The sequence below is a fragment of the Ambystoma mexicanum genome, chromosome 6q (genome assembly GCF_040938575.1).
Source record: "Ambystoma mexicanum isolate Mex_15411 chromosome 6q, UKY_AmexF1_1, whole genome shotgun sequence".
Taxonomy (NCBI): domain Eukaryota; kingdom Metazoa; phylum Chordata; class Amphibia; order Caudata; family Ambystomatidae; genus Ambystoma; species Ambystoma mexicanum.
In genome coordinates, this window is record NC_090937.1 from 1,663,368,551 (window position 1) to 1,663,392,026 (window position 23,476).

The following is a 23,476-nucleotide window of genomic DNA, read 5'->3' on the forward strand; positions in this document are numbered from 1 at the left end:
ATTAGAACCTTCCTAAGTGGCAGAACAATGAGGGTCTTCTCGCCCTTAGCAGCGGCTGACCCCATACCCATCACCTGCGGCGTGCCTCAGGGGTCCTGTGTCTCGCCCACACTGTAGAACATTTTCACCAAGCCCCTTTCCGATGATCTGGATTATCTGGGTATCCCCTACACCAACTATGTAGAGGATACCCAGATCCTCCTCCCACTTTCAGGGGATTAAGACAAGGATTTGGCATTGGTGAACAGAGTGTACATCATCCAGGCATGGATAGCCACGCATGGTCTATGCCTGAATGATAAAACAGAAAATCATTTTGGGCACCCCCACTAACCTAAAAAAACTAGGACCTGACTACTCTTCATTCATAATGGACGGCAACCGCATTAAGTAGAGCAGGAGGTAAAAACACTAGGTTTTTAACTCGACTCAACCCTCTCCTTTGCCGAACAGGTTAATTCACTAGCGTCCACCACAGCCTACACGTGTAAACATATCAGAACCGGTAAGCCATTTCTTTCTAACAGCAGCTGCACCATCCTGGCCAGAGCCCTTATCCTGTCCCCCCTGGACCAACGCCCTTTATTTAGGTTCTACCAAATCCACCGTCAGAAGAATCTAAACCTTACAAAATAATGCCCTTAGAGCGGCATTAGAGATTTCCAGAAGAGATCACATTTCCGAGAGTAGTCGTCAGAACAATTGGCTCTGGACTAGTGACAAAATCCTTCTAAAAACCCTGTCGCTCACCCGTAAATCTCTTAATAAAGATGCCCCAATCTCTACCTTGCTGAGAGACTCCACAAACCAACTTCCCTGAGACCTTCCAGATCAGTAAACCGGGATCGCCTGTCCATCCCTAGATTCAAACTATCCACCATTGGCGGCAACAGTTTCCCTGTGAAAGCGGCCAAATTATGCAACTCTTTGCCTTCTACACCAAGAATAGACCAATCTTACCAAAACTTTAGAACCAACATCATCCTGTGGCTGAAATCCAAAGACCACTAAAATTGTACGACACTGAACCCTGTATAGCAACTAGCAATTACATTCTGTTAACGGTAAAGAACGACATTGTATGCCTTTTATGGAATGCATCTTTCCTCGAGTCTCACTACTGGCAACCCCCATGGAGGGAACCATAGCTCCTTACACATTGCCTGCAATACTTGTAAATACCATGCTTATCCTGTACTATCTGTAAATACTTGTATGTACACCTTTCCCTGTAAGTTATCTGTAACACTTTTTTATACCTTTTCTGTAAATAATGCTTTGTAAATAAGGTACCTATATACCACCACAATTCTAGTAACTAAGCTTTGCATATCCTTGTAAATGCTGTGCCCTCCCACCTCCCCCCCCCTGGATCTGACATGCATTATAAAATTGTACCCATTTCCTTATTCAGTTTCTTCCCGTTTCTCTCCATAGCCACTTCCTTTACTGCCCCTCTCCATAACCTCCTTGCTAGCAGTTCCGTTAAATACAGCTGCACTACCTGCCAGTCGTCCCTCAATATCAGAATATCCCTTTTCATTTTCCTTCGGAGTGCCACCCCTGACTCCTTTATGAGGCTGTTCTCCCCCACGTGCATCACTATTGCTGCAGGGATCCCATTTCCCCTATGTAGCTCTACCAGCACCTGATCTCCCCCCCCCCACCTTAGCTGAGATTGGCGGGCCGGTACACCTTTAACCTGCGATCATGCAATAAGATAAACTGCCCAAGGGTGGGCATGTGCTCTTCCTGTATACTATGGTATTGTGCCTCATTTAAAATTGCAATACAGCCGGGAGCCCAGGCCCCAGACCCTGCACCCAAGGCCCAAACCAGGGTGCAACCATCTTGGAATCAGGCTCCAGCATTACAGCATCCTGCAACCTTATGTTCTAGCTGCCAATACCTTTCTCAATCACATTAATTTCCCATGCCCAGGTTTGCTATGTGCGTTTGCATGCTGTATATGAAACTCAATGTCATTATTTGATAAGATGCAAAAGGTGCACTTAAGAAAAAAGAAATGCAGTTGAAAAATGCACACTTCCACCAGCTCTTTGATAAATCATGAAACTAATGTTACTGAAAGAAAAAAGGATTCAAAGTACTACTGCCGCGCCTCACTGTAAGGCGATGTATGCAACTAAAACACAAGGAAATCTTACAAATGGTGACATAATCCCCCTGTACCAGCTGCGCATGGGACAGACCTGAACCCCTAAAACCGAGGAGCTAAGCAAAGTCAAGTCAAAAAGGCTCGACTTGCCTCCAAAAGTCAGAGAAATCAAACTATAACAAAAAGTTTCAGACTTCCAATCATGTAAATGGAGGGAAAGCTGCAAAAAGAAAATCTTTCCCAACACTTGTACAAAAGCATTTCATGCTAAACCCACCTACACTGAGAACTTGAATATGTTACTTGAGAATAATTTTCTAATATTCAATTAAATGTAACAAGACTGGATTAAAGTGAAAGCCAAATAAAGGCCCTTATGGATTCAAAACACCTGCTACTACCCTAGTGTCATTTCACCTTTCTTCACTGCACTTGCATGCTTACCCATCATCATCAGTTCCATCCGTGTCATGATCATAAAAATGCAGATTTTTCTATAAATGTAAAGATAACACACAGGATTAAAAACATTTCAGTGAAAAATGTATACAGAGTCAGTGTTAGTTAATGTTAAAAGTACATTCACCATAATTGAAAGCATATATATGATTCACTGGCCCAAACAGGATCCAGGAGAAAATGCAGAGGAGCAGGAAAAGTTCCCCAGAGAGCTCCAGTGTAAGCTCACAGTTCCATATGGATGAATGGAAAGCTAAAGGGCCACCCTCATAAATGGATGGAAGTATGACCTACTCCCCCCCATTCCCCCAGGTGCAGACTTTACAATGATCAACCCCCCCCCCCCCCACACAAGGAAGGCCATGGGCCAGTGTAGCACAAAGGTCTATGGGAAATGAGGTAGAGTCTCCTCAAAGGATATCGACCTGGGGGAGGGGACAACACAGTGTGCATCTCAAATAGATTTCCTAACCCAGAACACTCTCCCCTCCCCCCAAGCTCCACGGTAGAGATTACTTGAAGGCAAGGCTTTACCGCATTTGCCACAGACTCGAGTCAGTGGATTTGGTGAAAACCGTTCCAGCAACCTGTTAGGGAGAATTCTCAAAAACGTGCTCATTCCTCCCACCCCCACCAACTTTTACTGAACTTTTGGACTTTGTACTTTTAATTTCTATTTGTTTTCTTTATTTCCTTTTGGTTTTTGGAGTCCGACAAACTCCATAGGCCTTTTTCACATTGTGTCACACAGCACCTTCAGTGCAGTGGCACAGGGAAGTCTTTCAGATTTCTCAAAATGTTTTTAAATAGCTTACTCTTGGATTAACTACTGTTTCCAATAAAGTGAAATTGACTTTACTTACATTTGTAACTTTCTAGACCCAGAACACACTATCTTACAATTTGGTGCTACTTCGTATCCCCTTTTGTCTAGCTTCTCAATGAATGGCTTGTGGCAGTGGTTTACTTTTTACTATCATGATGTTTTTTACCGCGGGCTGTGTTTGCAACTGCAGTGAAGCACCCATGGATGCCATTTTGACAGAAAGGGCGCTGCTCTTCTTTTTTCGCCATTTCTTGTTGTTTAGGTCCTTCTTGAGATTTACTCTGCACGCCAAACCAGTCGGTCCCTTTGTTAATTTAGTCTTTGGCGTGCTTCACAAGTGAAACCCGCCTCTGGCTTCAGAGCATCTGCTGGGGGCAAGAAGTGAGGAAGGTGCCCGAAACTGACTGCTCTTAGCCTCCTAGGAGACTGAAATGCACTCCACCGACTGGAGCCACCCTGCTGGGTGACTGACAGCTAGGCTGGAATTGGGAGAAACCTGCATAAAAGGCAAAGCGTTTTGGCTTGGAAGGCAGAGTCGACCACTGGACGAAGGAATCCGAAGAAGAACTTGAAAGAGATGCCTGCTGCAACTCCTGAACTGTTGGTTTGCCCGGTGAAGCCCTGCTGCACTGAAGCTCTGAATTCACCACAACTAGAGAAGCCCTGCACGGACGACTTCTCCCCTTGAGTTGGTGGGACCAATGAACCTTAAAGGAAGCCACCTGGACATCCTCTCGAAGCTGGTTCAATTTCCTGGAACGGAATAGCCAGATCATGTGCGTTGCTTTCATACTGGCCAAGAGCTCCAGGAAGATCCTTCGGACTCCCAGGAAGCAGGACTGACCAAGCCTGAGCCACCTCAGAGTGCTGGGCCCCAGATGCAGGGAAAGCCCATCTCAACAGCAAGGAACCGCGGTGTTGCTATTTGTGGTAGACGCGAGGAGATGAAACACCAAAGTGCCACTTGTTTGAAGGTTGCTGTCAGAGACCATCCTGTTGGAATGCAGGAGTCCCCAGAAGTCCTCCCTCTTGTCACCACAACAGAGGCCCAGGACCAACAGGATCTGCAGAGCTGCACTGGAACAGACGTCATCTGCTGCACTTTTTTTCTTCAATCCAAAAGGTACTGTACAGTGTAAGAGAACTTACCTCTTTTTGTAGAGTTGCTTGCATCTTCTACTCTCACAAGCCTACACAGCTTGTGGCCCTACATGGATTTTAGTTTTTCCTTCTAAAACATTGTGCAAAGACCTTTTACTTACCTGCAAGAACAGCTTCAGCTCACAGACTTTTGTCCATTGATATTGGCTTAGCCTGGTTCACTGAATGACTCTTCTCTCCTCCGACATTATGTTGCACCAGTCCTTCCAGGAAGCCTTTACTTACTCTGCATTGGGGGGATCCAAAAGAATTTGCCTGCTTAAGATTATTTGTGATCTCTGGTTTGTTCTAATCACCCTTTCTTTTGACACTCTCATAAGCCTACTCTGAATGCAACAGTAATATATTAATGTCCACACTATCCCAGCAATTTAAGTCCCCTGAGGCTGTAGGAAGTGTCTGTGTGCCATCCCCAATCGGTGTTTGCTGATTCTGAGAAACCGAAGAGTGTATTTTGAAGTGTATTTGAGCGTTGCTATTATATTTGGTCCCTTTTGAAGGCGGCTTGGTTAACTGACTGGTAAATAAATTACTAATTGGTTTATCAAGAAACCTTGAGTGTAAGTGTTTATTTGAATAACTGCTCCTGTGACTGTCACATTACTGCTCACATTGACCCCTCTTGAGATAAGCCTGGCTGCTCAGCCACACTACCAACCTGTGTAGTTCAGACTTAAAGCAAAGGTTGGGTCCCTATAGCCAGGAGGCTATGGTTGTTGTAGTGCACCCAAAGGGTACTACTCCAAATCTTCCCTAACAATTGTGTTTTTGTACTCTTTATGATTCTACGACAAAGTACTTACCCCCACCTTGGCCTGATAATAAACCTTTATTTTTTATAATACTTCTGGGTGCGTTTATTTTGAACCATTTGTTCAGTGTACTTTCCCAAAACCCTCTCTCCCTCCTAAAATAAGCCTGGCTGCTCCGTCTACGCTACCAAATACTCAGGTGGTACAGCCATGTACTAAGAGTGGAGTTTTGTACTCTCACTTGGATGGTTTTGTGAAGCCCTTAGTTGGATTTCAGAAGAACTGTCATAGCAAAGACTTACCTTGCCTCCAAAAAGTCAGATCAGGAGTCAAAGCAAAAAGAAAGTATGTCCCATAGACGTTTATGAGAGAAAAGCAGCAAAAAAGAAACACCCATTCACAGGATTAACCTGAAGATAAAGCCTGAGCCAATAGCGACCTCTTTGAGAGCACAAAACGCCAACTCTTTCAACAACAACATTCCATAGCATAACTACAGCAACTATCCCAAGCCAACCCCAAAAGGCGGAGTTTTGCCAATAATCCATGACAAACATAAGTGTACCGTGTTGGGTTGATCAGACGTCAATGCAGATGCACGCTTCGAGGGCCGCTTGATTGGAGAGCTGTTATTTTCCACCTGTTCTACCGCTGAACAAGGTAGAGCTGGGTAGAAAGACGATACAGTGCGTCAGATGCTAACTTTATACAGGAGGATCAGACATTTGTAATGGGGTCATCAAGGCAAGTGAAACACTCAAGTGGTAGTACGGGATTCCATACACTTCATCAGAATAGGAACGTTATGCCCACATTTTATTAGAACATTCTTTGGTAAACAGTTTATACAAATATGCTTATTACCAAGTTGAAAAACAACATTGAGCAGGTCGATAAGCCGCATTGTGCTTCTGGTTTTTCAGTCTCCCACCCCCCTCACCCACCAGGTTAACAGGATTGGTGAAGGACTGACAACTGTTGGGCAGAGTTTGTATGACCACTACACACAACGGACTACAGGTGTAAGCAAACCAACCCTTGGTATAAGTCTGTACTACACAGTTTTGGTAGCGGAGCTGAGCAGCCAGGCTTATCTCACGAGGGGATTGTGAGCAGTAGAACAAGTTACTTACCAACTGGTAACGTTCTTTCGACTGGATGTTCCTCCAACGTATTTCGCACCTTTGACATGAAATGTCACAGCTGTGCACTTAGAAAACTTCTTCAGCAGAGGGCGTCCTGCGTAGAGGACGTTGGGTCGAGGGCGACATCATCGGATGTCATGAATAGGACGCACGGCGTCCGTAGCCTTAGTTTAAGTTTTTTCCCCTCAGAACGTGTGGCATGCCTGCTTGACTGCACATAGACATGAGGAAATGGAAGCTGCAAGGAAATTCTCCAGAGGGGCAGGCTGGGAGGCCGATGTGGAATACGTTGTAGGAACATCCAGTCAAAAGAACGTTACCAGTTGGTAAGTAACTTGTTCTTCGAATGGATTGTGTCCTCCAACATATTCCACATCTTTGACAGACTCCCAAAGCAGTACCAGTAAATGGAGGACACAAAATAATTTAGAGCACCCAATTAGGTTGCGGAATAAAGAACCGCATTACCAAAAGCCATATCCTGACCATAGATTGTATCCAAGAATTAATGCTTGACAAAGGTGTGAAACGAAGCCCATGTAGCGGCATCATAAATATTCCTAATAGGTATACCCCGCTGGAGGGTGGTGAAAGTAGCCACGCCCCTAGTGGAATGAGCTCTCAACCCTTCAGGAGGGTCCTTACCCACCAATCGATAACACTCCGTAATGGTGAGGATAATCCACCTGAACAAGGTCTGTTTTGTAACAGCCTGGCCCAATCGGTGTCCAGCATATCCTACAAAGAGTTGATCGTCCACTCGGACCTTGGACATCCCAGAAATGTAAAAGCTCAGAGCTCTCCTAGGATCCAACCAATGTAGTCGCTCCTCTTCCTTACCAGGATGAGGAGGAGGATAGATAGGAGAACCACTGACTCAAATGAAATTCAGAAACTACCTTAGGTAGAAAGGACGGACGTACCCCAGGTACAACCCTTTCTTTGTGGAATACAGTAAAAAGTGCCTGCAATTCACTCACTCTGTGAGCGGTAGTAACCGCAACCAAGAACACCGTCTTGAAGGACAATCTCAAAAGGACAAGAGTGCAAAGGTTCAAATGGAGCACCCATGAGAAATTTCAAAACCAAATTTAAATCCCAAACCGGCACCTGGAAAGGAGACAGCAGGAACACATTTGTCGGTCCTTTAAGAAATCAAAGGAATCTTAAAGTAAGAACGTTCTTTGGACAAGCGCTTAAAGATAGACAGCACCACCAGGTAACCCTTAATGCTACACACTTGAAGGCCCCTGTGGGCCAAAGAAAGCAAGAAAGACAAAACCATAGGACTAGAGCACTGAAAAGGATCCACATTGTGACCTCTGCAGCAGTCGCAGAACTTATGGCAACAGCACAGGGATTTTGTTGTAGGTCGCCTGGCCGAAATCATCCGGGAGGTCCGGGAGGTCCCAATCCTTATACCTCAATGTTTCAGAAACCAAGCGTGACCTCTGGATGAAGAGCTAGACTGAACTGACGAGATCGAAATTTCCTGCTGGACCCTACACCCCCCCTTTTTTTGTTGAGGTAATGCATGGCCCCTGTGTTGTCCGTCATGATTAGGACACTCTTCCCCCGTACAGAGGGCAGAAAAGCATTCAGGGCCAACCTGACAGCCCTCAGCTCTAAGATTGATGTGGAGTCTGGACTCTGATGGTCAAGTCGTTGGCATGCCCCATCCCCACCGGACACAGTTGCAAAAACAACCCCACCGCCCCAAAAAAATCCGGTTCCCTTCATTGGCCCACCACAGAAGACTCTGGGAGACCGAGAAAGGAATCTGAACGGGATCCGACATCTTGTCGTAGAACTGTGACCAGTGCATCTTGAGGACCCATTGCAGGGATCTCATCCGCAGCCTGGCCTCTGGCACCAGAAAAATGCAGGATGCCATGAGGCCGAGCAACCTTAAGAATTCGAAAGCCGGGAGACTCTGGGCATGTTTAAACTTGTCCACCATCTGCACAATGTGATGAGCCCTCACCTTCGGAGGCGATCACTTCCCCGAGGACGTGTCCAACACAGCCCCACAGCCCCGATGTACTGGAGCTGTTGGGAAGGTATCGGATGCGACTTCTTGAAATTCAGGGAGAAGCCCAGCCTGTGGAAGGTGCGACAGGTGAGACCGAGATGATCCAACGCTTGCTCGGGAGAGCGCAGCCAGTTGTCCAGGTAGGGGTAGACGTTAATCCCCTTCGCCTGAGGTACGCTGCCACCACCACCATTAACTTGATGAAGTTGAAACCCTGGCCTGGGGACATAAGAGGGCCTTAAGTCAAAAACTGGCCTCAACCTTCATAGTAGCCATCCTAGGAGGATCCACGATATCCGGGTACTACAATGGCAGATTGCAGGCAAAAATACCCAAAGGCACCGAAGGCTTCGACATCGCGACAACATCAGCATCATAAGAGCCGAAGGCTTCGGTGTCGATGGCGCCCTGGGCAGATACGACGGCAAAGCATCGACGTCCGAGTCTAACGGATACTGCGTCAACCTAGTCGACGCCGGCTTCGAGCCCATAGCAGATTGCATCTGTCCCGCTGGAGTCTAGGACTGAGACTTGCGCCTTGTCCGGACGGGACTTCGAAGGTTCCTGGTGCGAGTCTCATCACGGACCCGAGCCCGAAGGCGTGCGAGCCACGGTACGGGGCCGTTCCTTGCCGGCTTTGTTAGAAGGCACGACCGGAATTGTGCCCTGCGATTGAAAGATCGCTAACCTCTGCTCCTTAAAAGCAGCCATTCCTCTGGAGTCATGGACTTAGTTGGGCATGCTACTTTCCTCGAGGCAAGACACCATCCTCCAAGGATGACGGGGAAGGTGACCAGTGACGGCGCTTCCTTAGAGCGCCGGGACGAGAAAGAAGAATGGCAAGATCCCAGGGTCACCTCCCGACACTGAAAGTCGCCCCTCGAGTCGTCGGTGGAAACCCCCTTTGGGCGATTTAGATTTTCAGGACTTACTAGGCTTAGAGCCCCTACCTACCTGGAGCTTCCCCTTCCGCAAGGCCTTGGCAGTCAGCGACTGGCATTTCGAACAGTCGTCGGTGTCGTGCGACTCGCCAAGGCACCACAAACAAATACGATGCGGGTAGGTGATCGACATTTTCGACTTGCAGTCCCGGCAGGTCTTGAAACCAGACCGCGGAGTCAGAGGGGTCGAAGAAAAAGACATCACAATGATGATAACACATGAGGCGCGCCGAGTTTCACGAAGCAACACGTTTGTGGAATAAACAGAACTGAGGCTATGGGCGTCCTGCGTCCGATTTATAACATCCAGTGACATCGCCCTCGACAGAGGCCTTTGACGTCTGGTCGATGTCCTTCATCGACACAGGACGCCCTCTGCTGAAAACGTTTCCTAAGTGCACAGCTGTGGACATTACATGTCAAAGATGTGGAATACGTTGGAGGACACAATCCATTTGAAATTATGTTACACAGAGGTCTACAATCACAGGTGGTCAAATAAACCTACACTCAAGGTTTGATAATTACTTATTAATTTATTTTACCCGTCAGTTATAAAACCTTCATAAGAAGGAGGCAATTATATAATCACACAAATATACTTCAATACTATTTCAGAATATTTTTCAAGGAGTAAAAGGCAAAGATTATTAGAACATGAAAGGTTACAATTATTCTTAGGCAGTGCAAATACATGGGGTTCACTAGAAGAGTCAAGTCAATTCAATAGGTTTAGGCCAAAGTCAATAGGCTAAAGTCTTGGATAGGATAAAGCGTTTCTGGTAAACGGTAAAGTCTCTGCACAAGTTCTCAGAAGTAGTTTGCAAAAAAAAAATCATATGTTGGGTCAGATGCCGACTAGCTGCAAAAGCTTCAAGCAATTTCACTGCGAGAGGAAAGTACTCGCAATCTCGTTTCACAGTACCTTACAATGAAGAAAAAGATGCAGCTGATGACTTCTGTTCCTGCAGATCTCGCTGTTCCTGGGCCTCAGTCGTGGGTACAAGAGGGAGGACATCGAGGACATCAGGGGAGGGGGGGGGGGGGGGGGGAGGACGGGACGCCTGTACTGCACCGGGACTGGTTGAAAAGCTCACAACTGATAACTTCCATTCTGGTGGCTGTAAGTAACGCACACAAGCTGGTGTCCCTCTCCCTGGTTATAAGGTTTCCTGCAGCACTCTGAGGAAAATGCAACCACCTATGAGAGGTGTCCAGGTGGCTTACTGTTCAGTTGATTGGTCCCACAACTCAAAAGGGAGAAGTCATCCTTGCAGGCCTTCTCTGTTGACGTGAGCTTGCCGGTTCGGACTTGCAGCAGGGCTTCATCGGGCAACCAGCGATCCAGGAGTTGCAGCAGCTGTCCTCTTCAAGCTAGTCTTCGGTTCCAGTGGTCGACTCTGCCTTCCAAGCCAAGAGGCTCGCCTTTTATTCAGTTCCCTCCCATTCATTCCAGCCTAGCTGTCACTCACCCGGCAAGGTGGCTGTCCTAGCCAGCCAGCCAGCCAGCCAGCCAATCACCAGTGCATTTGGGTCTCCTAGGAGACCAAGCACAGGGAGTTTTGGGCACCTCCCTTACTTCCTGCCCACCCCAGACACTCGGGCACCAGAGGCAGTCTTCACTCCTGAAGCCCGCCAAAGGCGAATGAACAAAGAGACCGAACATGTTTGGCGCGCAGAGACAAACTCTAGAAGGACCTTCCCACAAAGAAATGGCAAAAAAAAAAAGAAGACCGTGACCCGTTTTTACAGAGGAGGCTCAAACGCCATCTTGAAAAACATGGCTCCCGTGATTTAACGTTACCAGAGCTAAGAATAGTTTGCGGTCGGTAAAAATCATGGTAGTTCATTGCAAAACCACTGCCACCAGCCATTCCGAGAGGAAAGGCTAGCATTTGACTGCTACATGAGTATCTAGACACAGGGGATACCAAGGAACACCTCCAGCACTCCATTGTAAGATTGGGTGTGCTGGGTCTAGGATTTTAAAAGACTAGTAAAGTTAATTTCACTTTATACTTACTCTGGGAAACAGTAGTTTATCCAAGAGAAGGTAGTTAAACCTTGGGAAAGTCTGATCAGGCCTCCCTGTGCCACTGCACGGAGGGTGATGTGTGACAAATAAAAAGATGATGCCTATGGAGTTAGTACTTTCAAATCAATGTGTCTTTCTGTGTTAAGTCCCAAAGTTCAGCAAAAAAAAGCTGGGGGGGTCTCTAAGGTAGAGGGAAATTAGCACATTTTTGAGAATTCTCCCTAAAAACAGGTCAGATACCTACCATAGTCATGGACACAAAATCCCTCTGAGTCAGGGTAAACCTGCATTCAGGCAGCCTCTTATATCTGGCTGTGGGCAGGTTTGTTGCTTGCAGGTGTTTTACAAATTAGAAGGCATGCAGCTCATCTGCGCTCTAGGGAATAGGCATCAGCGAGCAAACCATGTGAAATCTAGTGCAGTGTGAGAATTCCAGTACTGTTCCTACACGAACGGAGTAAGGAACAAACAAGTGGTCGCATATAGGCATAGCTGTAATAGCCACAGAGCTTGATGGCTGCAATACCTATGACCAGAGAAGAGCGGTTCTGAATGGGTAATGGCCCAGGAGTGAATCCACAGCTGGAGAGTTTGCTCAGGAAAAGCAGAGACTGCCCTCTAACTCCTTTCCCAACTAGATGGACATCAAAAGGTTTGGGTCCATTTGCAGGGCATTCGTTCCGAGTCCCACAGCCATCATTCCCCATAAATGTGGGTGGCCTGCATTAGTTACCTGTTGAACTTGCCAGATAAATCCCTATATTTGTATTAAATAGGGAGACAAGCAATGTGATCAGAAATTCTGTATATAAGCAAAGACAGCAGCCCTCCCTATGCCTAATGCAGCCTCCCCTTCTGGGCTTCTACTTTACACAATCAGGTGGATGGGACAGGGTGTTACCTTAACCCTCCGGGTGGTACCAGGAAGGATGCACTCGTGTGTTCATGGCTTACAACAAAATAGAAGTGTGCCAGGACGTATACTACCTACAATACCGCATAAGAAATGATCCTACAATACCGCATAAGAAATGATCCTACAATACCGCATAAGAAATGATCTGTATTGGGCTCCAGTTATCAGGTCATGATGGAATCTACTACTCAGGCTACCCGCTAGACACGAAAGCACGGGGTGGGGACGTGTGTGCACAGGTTCTGGGAGTGAAGGTATTTGAAAGGATGGCACCAGTAACCGAGTTACTGGTTCCCAAACCATATTCTTGATGCGCTACAGCTCATTCAGCCTACTCCTCAGTTTAGAAAAGGTTCATATGCAGGCGGAGAAGGGACTACTGATATATGGCAAAGGTGCTGAGATAAGCGTGGTAGGTTATTGGCTAGTAGATTGAAGGGGATGGTTGAGAGGCCATATGTGCAGGATGTGGATAGTCGTGTTTGTGCAGAATGCAGATGCTTTTGTTCGTTTTAGGAGTCACTTTATACTGAGACTACTTCCTTTGAGATACAACCGGGTGGAGTTTTTTGGGGGTTGGTCGAGATTCCTGTTCTGACACCAGAGTGAAGTGCGGCTTTGGATGCTCGGATTGCAGATGCAATGGCAATTAGATCAGCTGAATGTTGGAAAACCTCCAGGTTAGGATGGTTTACTGGTGGCGATTTAAAAGGCATTTAGTGCTGAGCTAGACCCTCTTATCAGAGTTGGAATATAATTTTGTGCGGCATGGGGTTTTATGCCCGACTATGCGCGAGACTTGGATAACATTGATTACCAAGCCAGGCAGAGAACATAGGAAATGTGGGAATTATAGGCCCATTTCTTTGCTCAATGTAGACGTGAAGCATGAAGTTATTCTCTAAGGTTTTGGTGAATAGGTTGGACCAATATATAGGGAGGGGGGGGGTCGGATTCACTCTCCCAGGTTGGTTTTATGAGGTACATGTTCAGTTACGATAATCTCAGGACTATACTTGATACAATGGGACATCGGCAGGATGTCCTTTCAGATACAGGACTGTTATGTATGGATGTTGAGAAGGCGTTTGATAGAGTCAACTGGGAGTTATTGAGGCATACTAAGCAGAGGATGGAATTTGGTTCTGGGCTCCTGAGTGCAGCAAGGTGTCTGCACTTTGCGTCTAGAGCCTTTGGCGGCTTATATTTGCCGGGAACAGGGGTTTCGAGGTCTTGTCTTTGGTAGTAGGGAGATCAAGGTGTCATCCTATGCAGATGATATGGCAGTGGTACTCTCTAATCCAGGTGAAGGTATCATAGTGTTAAAGGATGACTGAGACGGTGGGCAGGCTTTCACGTCACAAGATCAACTGGGACCAAATAAAAGGTCTTTCCGCTTTCTGTGACTTGCACTAGTGGGGGGATTTTGCGCCGTGGAACTGTAAATGGTCAGATTCCCATAGTATTTGGGGAGTTATTCAAGTCAGGAGTTGAAGAAAATCGCTGAGTTTAATGTGAATTAATGTGGGAGTGTGATGAAGGATGCGAGGAAATGGGGAAAAAAATTGAATTTGGGCTAGGATCAATACCATTAAAATGTCCCTTTATCCGACAGTTCTCCAAGTCCTCCAGTTACTCCCCTTGCGATTCTCAAAGAAGTTGAAGAGGATTTTTCAAGACTTTGTGGGGTGAGAAGAAACTCGAAACTCCCTAGGTTCATATTGTTCATGCATAAGGGATGCAACCTAGCAGTTGGGGCGGGACTGCCCCTTTGAAGTGGGGCCAAGCCTGATTTGCATATGGTCTTTCCCCTTCTGTAATGGCTTGGCAGGTGAAGAACGATGGTCTGGAGGGTTGCAATGCTAGTGGTTAAGATTCATTCTAAACCTTCCAGCCATCACCTTTGTTTTTGGTAATTGTAGATTCAAAGATTGCAGACGCCCCCCCCTAATCTCGAAACCATAATTAGTCGAGAACCCATTAAAATGCCTTTATGCAAGTGTCTCAACATTTTCACAGTTGACATGTGGAATATCAAGAAAAGCAGCGACACATTGGCTGGTGCCATTCTCCCGTGCTACTCTCATTGGCTGGTGCCATTCTCCGGTGCTACTCTCATTGGCTGGTGCCATTCTCCCGTGCTACTCTCATTGGCTGGTGCCATTCTCCCATCCCACTCTTGCTGTAAGTAAAGTCTGCTCCACAACATGAGTAGATAGGATGGGAGAACCATTGAAACCACTCTATAGATACGGAGACACAGTGCTAGTATAGCTAAACCAGATTATTTTATTAAAGAAAAGCACTAAAGACAAAATACAACAAAAAAGAAATCTGTAATGCTGGTGAATAGTAAGGAAGGGCAGAGATTGTGAGATTGGCACGGAAGAGAAGGAAGCCACCTAGCAGGCTGAACAGGACCCTTACTTTCCATCTCACCACGTGATTTAGTTGAATACCTTAGCAGAGATGGCATCACTAAAGGACTTCAGTGACTCACACATCAAGCCCTGTGGCTTCAAATGTTCACAACTCAAAAAGTAATACTCTTCAGGTTTTGAAGAAAAACCGTTGCCACCGAAAGTGCAACAGCAGCCACTAGAGGAGACAATTCAGCAACAGAAACGGGCGATAAGTTATGAGAATGGAAAGGCTTTCCGATTACCTATGAAGTGCTGCCCACTAATGTACACTGGACCAGAACCAGATGTCAACCGAAACGTCACCGGCAAAGTCACTGCATACCCGCCAAGGTTCACCTACAAGAAGATTTAAAACATGGGATGTAAGAGGGCAGAGCAAAAACACATTTCTGTATATAAAAAGACTTCTTGGATCAGCTCCACACACCCTTCGCCACCAGCCCCTCAAACTAATTGCATAGACAGCGCTTTCCAGGGAGAAGCCCTGGGAGGGGATTAGAGACCAGCCTATTATGGTGAACAGGGAGAGCCGAGGACCTGCCAAACCCCACCAAAAGGAGGGTAGCAGAACAGTAAGGCTTCAACTCAGGAGGGTTACAAGAGTGGACTAGGGCTACAATGAGACCAACAGAGCAACACATTAATTCCAGTTAGGCAGGAAAGTATAATCAATATACAATAATTAGGCCTTTAAAATACACACTAAGCAAATGAAACTTCTAGGGAAATATGGTCACAACCCTACTATAAAACAAATATATAACGACACCCTTAGCAGGAGAAAGAATTTGATAAATAACCAGTGTAAATGTCAGATGCATAAAGCACAGTAGAAACATTTTAGAAAACCACAAAACAGTTCCCTGACACTTAAGCCCAGCCCCAAGAGGATTGGGGCCTTGTGACGTAAAGTCATCAGTTCTAAACTATTTTATAATAATTGGACAATGTCAGTGGTTATGATGCAAAGCTCAAAATGATAAATAAAGTGTAATAATACAAGCTAAAGATCCTGCAAGAACAGCAAGGTAGCACAACAGCATTGGTACATATACCCAGTTGGTCCAGGGACACTTCCGAAGGCACAGATCCTCAAGCAGGGTAAAGACTAGTTGTTCTCCTGGGTTGAAGCACCGACAAGGTCCTTCTTGAGATCAGGACAGAGGAACAGGGCTTTGCAGAGTAGGTGCTGGATGTGTTCTATGTATTTTGATGCAAGTAGAATTACATTTAAATATAATCCATTCTAGAATCTGTGGAGATGGCCGAGGTTGAGAGAGAATATTTGGATTCAAAAAAGGAGGGAGGGAAGGATGCAGGTGGTAACTGGGGCGGCTAAGCCATTGTTTAAATGCAGCAAATGTTTGCAACCTTCAAGAAGTGTCTGCAGCTCTTTCCAGTAACCATGGACTTAATCCATCTTCGGCATCGGTATTAAGTCTGTGGTAAAGAGCTGCAGAAACCTCACGAAGGGTGCACACATTTGTTTTATTTGAGCAACAGTTTTAGCAGCCCCAGTTACCACCGCCATCCTCCAGGGTCCTCTCTCCCTCCTTTTTGAATCAACATCCTCGCTCAACCTTCCAACTGGGGCCATTTCCACAACGATTCTAGAATGGATTTTATTTACATGTAATTCTACTTGCGGAACAACAATCAAACCTTCGGATCAACCATGGATCTGTAGGCGGGCTACCATCAGGAGCACCTGCCCCCAACATCAATGGCATGACAACTTGCAGGAGCACCTGCCCCATCATCAATGGCATTACAACTTGTGTTACTCCCTTTGGGTTATACAGATGCAGGAGAATGCCTGCGGCTTGATTTCTGCTTGAAGGATGTTCCAGCAGGTGATGAGCAAGATGTTTAGCGAGATGAAAAGGGTTTGCGGTTATCAAGATTTGGTCTGGGGTAAGACTACAGAGGAACATGATGTGAGATTAAAGGCAGTACCAAGAGATTGTGCAAGGTTGGACTGGTTTAGCAGATGCTGGTCTAGCGATTCTGTTAGAGAAATGCAAGTTTCACATGATCAAAGTGCAATATATGGGGCACGAATTGTCTGCACAAGGGATTAGAGTGACCCATGGCTGATGATGCATTGGCGGCTATTGCACACATCAAGGTGCCAAAGAGTAACAGTCCTAAAACTTGGGGACGATTGAATATTGTGGGAAGTTTAGCGGGAGAAACACAAAAGTATGAGACGGCTTACAAAGAAGAACTTCAAATTTGTGCGGAGCGAGAAGTGTTGTCCAGAGTTTGAGGACACGAGGGACTGCTTGGTCAATGCTCCCATGCTGAAAGGCATCAAAGAGGATTGGGAGATGCATTTGTACACAGATGACAGTGAAGGGGAGTCGGATGTGTTGAGGTGAAACGCAAACGGTTCAGTTTGTCGTAAGGGTGCAGAGGGTTGCTGTGACAAGGTATTCGGTAGTTGAGAGGGAGGCTGTGCTTAAGACCCATTTGTGGGGAAGGCCATTCATTGATACCGATCATAAACTGTTGGTGACTATATTCAACAGGAAGGGTCTGAAAGGAGTGTCCAGAAGGATCATTAAATGTATCACAGGACTGCAAGGATCAGTACTTCAAGGGCGGTCAAAATGTAGTTGCCGATTCGTTGTCACGCAATGTGATACAGATGCTCAATGTGGAGGAAGGTGGTGATGTCAAAATGGATAATGAAGTGGAAGGGGAGAGGTTTATGAATAAACAAGTGGGTAGTGAAGAGTGAAGAGTACATTGCAAAAGGGATGAGGTGTATAAAAAGGTGGGCGAGTATGTTGAAAGGTTGACCTCTAGAGTGGGGGGGCATACAAACTGTATAAGAGGGTTACGACAGAATTGTATATGGAGAAGGGTTTGTTGCTGTGTGGGCAGCGTCTGGTGGGAACATCAAGCAGAGCGTTTACGGGAGCTGCTCATGTGGGACACTTGGGTGTATCTGTCCGGAATACTGGTCGCCGGATACAGATATTGAGGAGTTGAGGGTCACGAGTGAAAAGCAACAAGGTGTTGATTACAAGGGTGGCTCCCATGTGTGGGGTTGGAGCCATCAGCATCAGTATGGTCTGTGTGGCTGTGGATATTCTTGGCCAGGTTGCCATGAGAGGAGGGCGAGGCAACTATGTCATTTTAGCAGTAGACCAAAGTGGCCAGAGGTGCGTGTGTGGATTAGTGCGTGCAGTGCTGTGACATTTTAGAGATTTTAGAGTCCGTTTTAGAGAGGGATTTCCAAGGAGGATTGGGTCCAACAGTGGTCATCAGTTTGTGGCCAGGGAAGATGGAGGAATTTCTGAAAGAAAGGTTATTCAACATGCCAAGACAGCGTTTTACAACCCAAAAAAAGAATGCAGTGATTGAGAGGTTCAACGGAAAGTTGACAGATGTGATAAGTATTGCAGTTGTCACAGGAGGAGCTTGGGTGCATGCAGTCGTTGAGCTTTTCCCAATATAGGCTGGCACCTCAAACGACAGGAGAGTCAGAGTCACTGTTTGAAGTATTGAGGAGAAAGAAGCAAGCTGCATCCAGGGCGGATGGGCAAGTGGTGATGGAGGCGGAAGAGAAGCAAATGCTGGATTTATTTATTGTCTGCTGGTTAGGCACTTATACAATAAGAGGGCAGGGAGGGACGGACGGAAATACAGAGGGGGGAGGGAGAGGGACAAATCTATGCCTTGCGAGTATTCAGAACGTGCAAGTGCAAAAGGAAGAGGGAAGGGGTAAGTACTGAGGAGTCCGAGCTAGTGTGTGAGCCATGGATAAAATGCTAGGAATGTCGAGTGCTACACAGCCTGGGCCGCAGGAGGTGTAAGTGCGAGTCTTCAGAACGGAGAGTGTGCAGAAGGAAAGTGCTGGAAAGAATTGGTGGGGGAGGTCAAGGCCTCGAAGATGCATAAGGGCCACGGACACAGATTCACTGTGGGATTAGCAGAGGCGGGAAGGAAGAGGAAAGTCTTAAGGAGCTTCCAGAATTTGAGAAGATCCTGCCCAAGGTGCAGGAAGACAGGGAGGCTATTCCAAAGAAGGGATCCTGCGGAGGAAAGTGAGCGACCTACTGCCCTCCGTTTAGCAAAATGCATTACACACAAAGAATTGGTGCCAGGAGTGAAGTGGCCTAGAGGGAGAGTATTTAGTGAGATAAAGTTGAAGATAGTGTGGTCCCTTGGCCTAGACAGTCTTGTGGATGATGCAGAAGGATTCGAATTTAATCCGTGCAGCAACCAGGAGCCAGTGAAGACTTTATTGCAGGATGCGGTCCCTGGGCTTAAGGCCAAAGATAAGTCTGGCTGCCCTATTCAGGATAAGCTGAAGTGGAAGAAGGAAGATTCAGGAGGAGGCTTGTTACAGTAGTCAAGTCATGAGAGAACCAGGGCTCGAGTCACAATGAGCCTCTGAAGGAAGGCGAGGAAAGGTAGAATTCCTTTTAAAAGGAAGGAGCCGGTAGTTGGACTTAATGTCCTGAGTGTGAGGTAGGAAGGAGAGAGGAGTCCAAGATGAACCCTTAAGGTGCAGGGGAAAAACCAAGGAGGAAGGCCAGAGTGAGGGGAAGGAGGAAGGATATATCGAGGGGGAAGGAGCAAGGGGTCCCAATGGGAAGGATCTCAGTTTTACAGGCGTTGAGGCAGAGATCATTGGAGGCGCACCAGGACTGGATGGCAGATAGGCAGTCAAGGATGATGGAGAGGATCAGCAGGGAGTCTGAAGAGCCAAGTGTGGTCCACATCAAACTGGAAGTTGGAGGAAAAAGAAGAAGTTGTGGCGTGCAAGGTAGATGGTAAAGAGCCGGGGGCAGAGTAAAGAGCCCCGAGGGACACCACAGGAGGAAAAAGAAATGGATGAGCAATGCAGAGCTAAAGCAAGGTAGGACAGGGTGAAGTGTGAGGGACGTCCCAACGCCAGAGGGGACAATGGTGCAAGGAGGATTGGGCAGGAGAGTGGGTCAAGGTTTACAAGACTGTCAGCGAGTTTTACTAATTTCCACCCATTTAAGACTATCACCTTAGGCACACAGCTCCAATTTCTAGCATAGGCTGTACCTTACAATTACCACTCAGGGTGATGGTAGCTATGGCAGAGCAGCCAGGCTTTCCTTAGGAGGGAGAGAGGGCTGTAGGAAGGTACAAAGAAGTTACAGCATACATATGGTCCAAAGAAACACATTCTGTAGTTATATACTTATTTGATATATGCTGCGAGAAACCGAAAGGTACTCTCCCATCTACTCCCCAGTGGTGTTCCGTTCAGGTGGCCAAGGAAGGGCCATCGCTTTTGTATCCCCAATACTGGGATGAACAAGCGAGGGAGATCACCTGGGTGGAGGGTCTTTGGGGATTGGAGATGGAGTACCTGAAATTGAGACATGGAATCTCCTTTCCTGATATTGAGCCAACCTCCTCTCTTAGCCTTTATGGGTCATTGCCAATCTCATTTCACCCTCTCCCATAGTTTTCTCTAAAGTACTGAGAGGAGGCAACTATGAGAAGTACCGATTTCCTCTCTAGCACTGGGACGAAGAAGAGTGGTCTGACGGCATGTGGCATTGAAGATCAGGCATACCACACTAATATGCTTAAGGAGGGTCAGGCAATTCAGGAGTCTGTTAGTAACTAACAAAAGTATAAAAGGTGGAACACAGAAGCAGATAGGGAGTGGGGGTGCAGTTGCAAAAGGAATTGCTGTGCGGAGGAGCAAGAACCCGACGAAGATCCTGAGATTCTTGCCGAGGTGACTGCAGGACTGGGAGCCCCTGTGAGGGAAGGCATGCAGCAGGCGCCACCAGGGAGCCAAGCACGAAGAACAGCGTGTGCTGAACGGAGTAACCGGCAAACTCACAAGTAGGTTTTCCCGCTCGGGGAGAAGCCGCCAAAAACGGAGCTACAGGGACCTGGTAAGTGTCGGGAGACAATAGAAAGGAAGGAGCACCCCAAGGGACTTGGAATTTGTAACGGTCTCGAAAGTAGTGAAAGCTACATTTATTGAATCAAAGTTTCAGGAGGAGGATTCTATCTTCTTAAGACAATGCACTGCATGATGGTCACAGGTCCCAGGGTATTGGCAGTTGCAGCCCCGGAAGGTCGCAGGACATCATGGGATGGCTCAAAACATAGATAGTCTCAATGCCGATTATGCCCACCAGCCCAAAGGAAGGAGTCGTCCTCTGCAGGAGCTCCTCTGTCACATGGAAGAAAGTCAGCACAGCAGCGGTCACACAGCAAGCATATGTGGTCGCTTGCAGTAGCTGCAGGCATCTTCTCTTCGGATTCGGTGCAAGTGGTCGACTGTGCACCAGGAATCCAGTCTCTTATTGGTTCCAGGCAGGCATGCCATATGACAAATAACAGAAGAGTTTTGGGATCCCATCCCCTGCTGCCTTTGCTCACAGACACACGGGCGCCTTGACAGGTTATATTCCCGCCAAAGACAAAAGTACGAGAAGGACCTCCCCCACCATGCACAGTAGAAGGACCAAGCAACGACAAAAAATGGAAAAAAACAAAAAAAACAAAAAATCTGTCCCCATTTGGGTCAATTGTGAACCTTCTGTGTATTGCCACAACTTTGAACAGCATGCGAGTACAAAGTACACAAAAGTCAGTAGAACATGTCCACTGCCACAAGCCATGCAGCTATGCTCGTCACCGTCACAGAAATGTTATAGGAGCAGTGAGAAAGGGGGATACAGTGCAAACCCCTCCGCCCTTCCCCCATCCCCCTCAGCACTCCACGTAAGATGGGGCGTGCTGATCTCACAATACAAAATGTAGAAAGGATAAAAAGTAACCTCACCCATGGGAAAACTTGTACACCCACGCGAAATAAAAAGGGATGCCCAAGGGAACTTCCAGCAACACTGAAGTGCAGGGTGCTGAGAAGTAAATTACAGATGCCCAAAAGTTGGAGGAATGCACGACTCCACTAGTAGACACAAAAGTGGCTCGTATAGATAAATGATTGTGAAAAAAGCTCCCACAGGAACATAGACAAAGAAAAACTAAAAAAAAAAAAAAAAACAAGCAATTTGGGGAATACTCTGCAATGGTGAAAGGATGTGCAAGGAGAAAGTGGTGGTGCTTACAACTGCATGTGTTTTGGTGTGGTGAAAAAAGAAGGGAGGGGAGAAGATGCGTTATGTTCCTATGTATTTTTATAGATGTTCCGCAAGTAGAATTGCATGCAAGTATAATCCATTCTAATCTCTTTGCGGAGATGGCCCCAGTTGGAAGGTTGAGAGAGTATTTGGATTCAAAGAAATGCGAGCGAAGAATGCAGGTGGCAATCGGGACTGCTAAAAAAATACAGCAAATGTTTGCAACCTTCATGAGGTGTCTGCAGCGCTTTCCAGTAATTATGGACTTAATCAGCTGTAGCATTAGTCTTCAGATTGTCAGCAGCTGTACATAATGACAGGGGTCTTGGCTGCAACAATGATCTGTTGAATGGCTGCAGAGGCCCTGCTTTTATCCAAGATTGGGAGCGTAAGCGTGCCCATGGTCCATCAATGGTAAGGCCGCTAATGGCCATTCCATCATGGATAGCCACACAATGTGTCTAGAAACAGACACTCGTGCATGTAGATACGAACTGGGAGTAGAAAGTCTACCCGCACGCCCCCATCTTGGCTTACACATGTATACAGTAATCCCAGACCAAAGAGGGCAAGACGAAGGCCAAAGAACAATAGGCCAAAGGACAGGCCAAACCTGCTAGCCACTCTTTGTACCCAATCGCAGCAAATGCATCAGTGCACGAGTAAGAAGAACCAAAATATCTGCTGCCTACAGCCAATCCTAGGGGCATCGCAAACGTAATCAAATAGGCCTTTACAGAAAAGGTTACATTATTTGCAAAAGTACAGTCTGTCAGTACCGATAGTCTTATGGACGAATCAATTTCCCCATAAGAATGGCCAAAAAGACAAGGCAAGTAAAGCAGGTGGCTTTACTGACCTCCAAAAAGTCAGGTCAGAAATATAAAACAAAGCAAAAAGAAAAAAAGAGTGTCTATGGGGGATGGGGAGGTGGGGGCGCAGCTAACAAGTCGTGTTCCAGGTAGAGCGGTGGGATGTGGGGGAACCTAACCATGGAAGGCATTTTAGAACGCATACAGTTCTTGAAGTCACTATCTCCAGTGCTAGTAAATTCTACATCAACCTTCATCAAGGGCAGACTATGCTTCGGGCCTGATGAAACCCTACCTCGTGGAAAATGAAAACTGCCGAATACAGGTTCAGCGCACCAAATCTTATTTATTGGGGAAAAAAACATTAGTTGGACAACAGATCAGAAGAGGTGAGATGTAAAGGGATTTCAATGGGCGACACCACCATATTTATGAGCCAATACACAAGAAATGAATCGGCTCATTTATGAAATATAGGCATACAAGAGCAGACCATGGCCTCCAATCCATAGGGAGTTAGAGGGATACTAGAGAGACAGACAGTCGTTAATGTGGATGGAGGTACACCGTCACAGCCCACCAGTCATCGGCAAGACCACAGCCTCTCATTTCATGATTTCAAGATCATTTCATTCAAAAAAGCTGCACAGAGATGAACTCTAGTCTTGAATTCAGCAGTGTGTTGTGCATTTTATTTGCAATCCGAGACACAAACTTCCTTGCAATTAGTTTTTAACGGGAAGTGCCCAGGAGAA

At 46.6% G+C, this 23,476-nt stretch overlaps 1 protein-coding gene across 1 annotated transcript in view; it reads right to left on the minus strand.

Annotated features, from left to right (window-relative positions):
- The window catches only part of LOC138516999 (nucleophosmin-like), a 419,222-nt gene that overhangs the window by 368,709 nt on the left and 27,037 nt on the right, over nt 1–23,476 (minus strand). Inside the window, exons 4-6 of the mRNA XM_069632499.1 lie at nt 15,052–15,145; nt 5,883–5,983; nt 2,564–2,613 (exon numbers count right to left, since the gene is read on the minus strand). Coding sequence (XP_069488600.1) covers nt 2,564–2,613; nt 5,883–5,983; nt 15,052–15,145 — 245 coding nt within the window. The remainder of the gene's footprint in view (nt 1–2,563; nt 2,614–5,882; nt 5,984–15,051; nt 15,146–23,476) is intronic.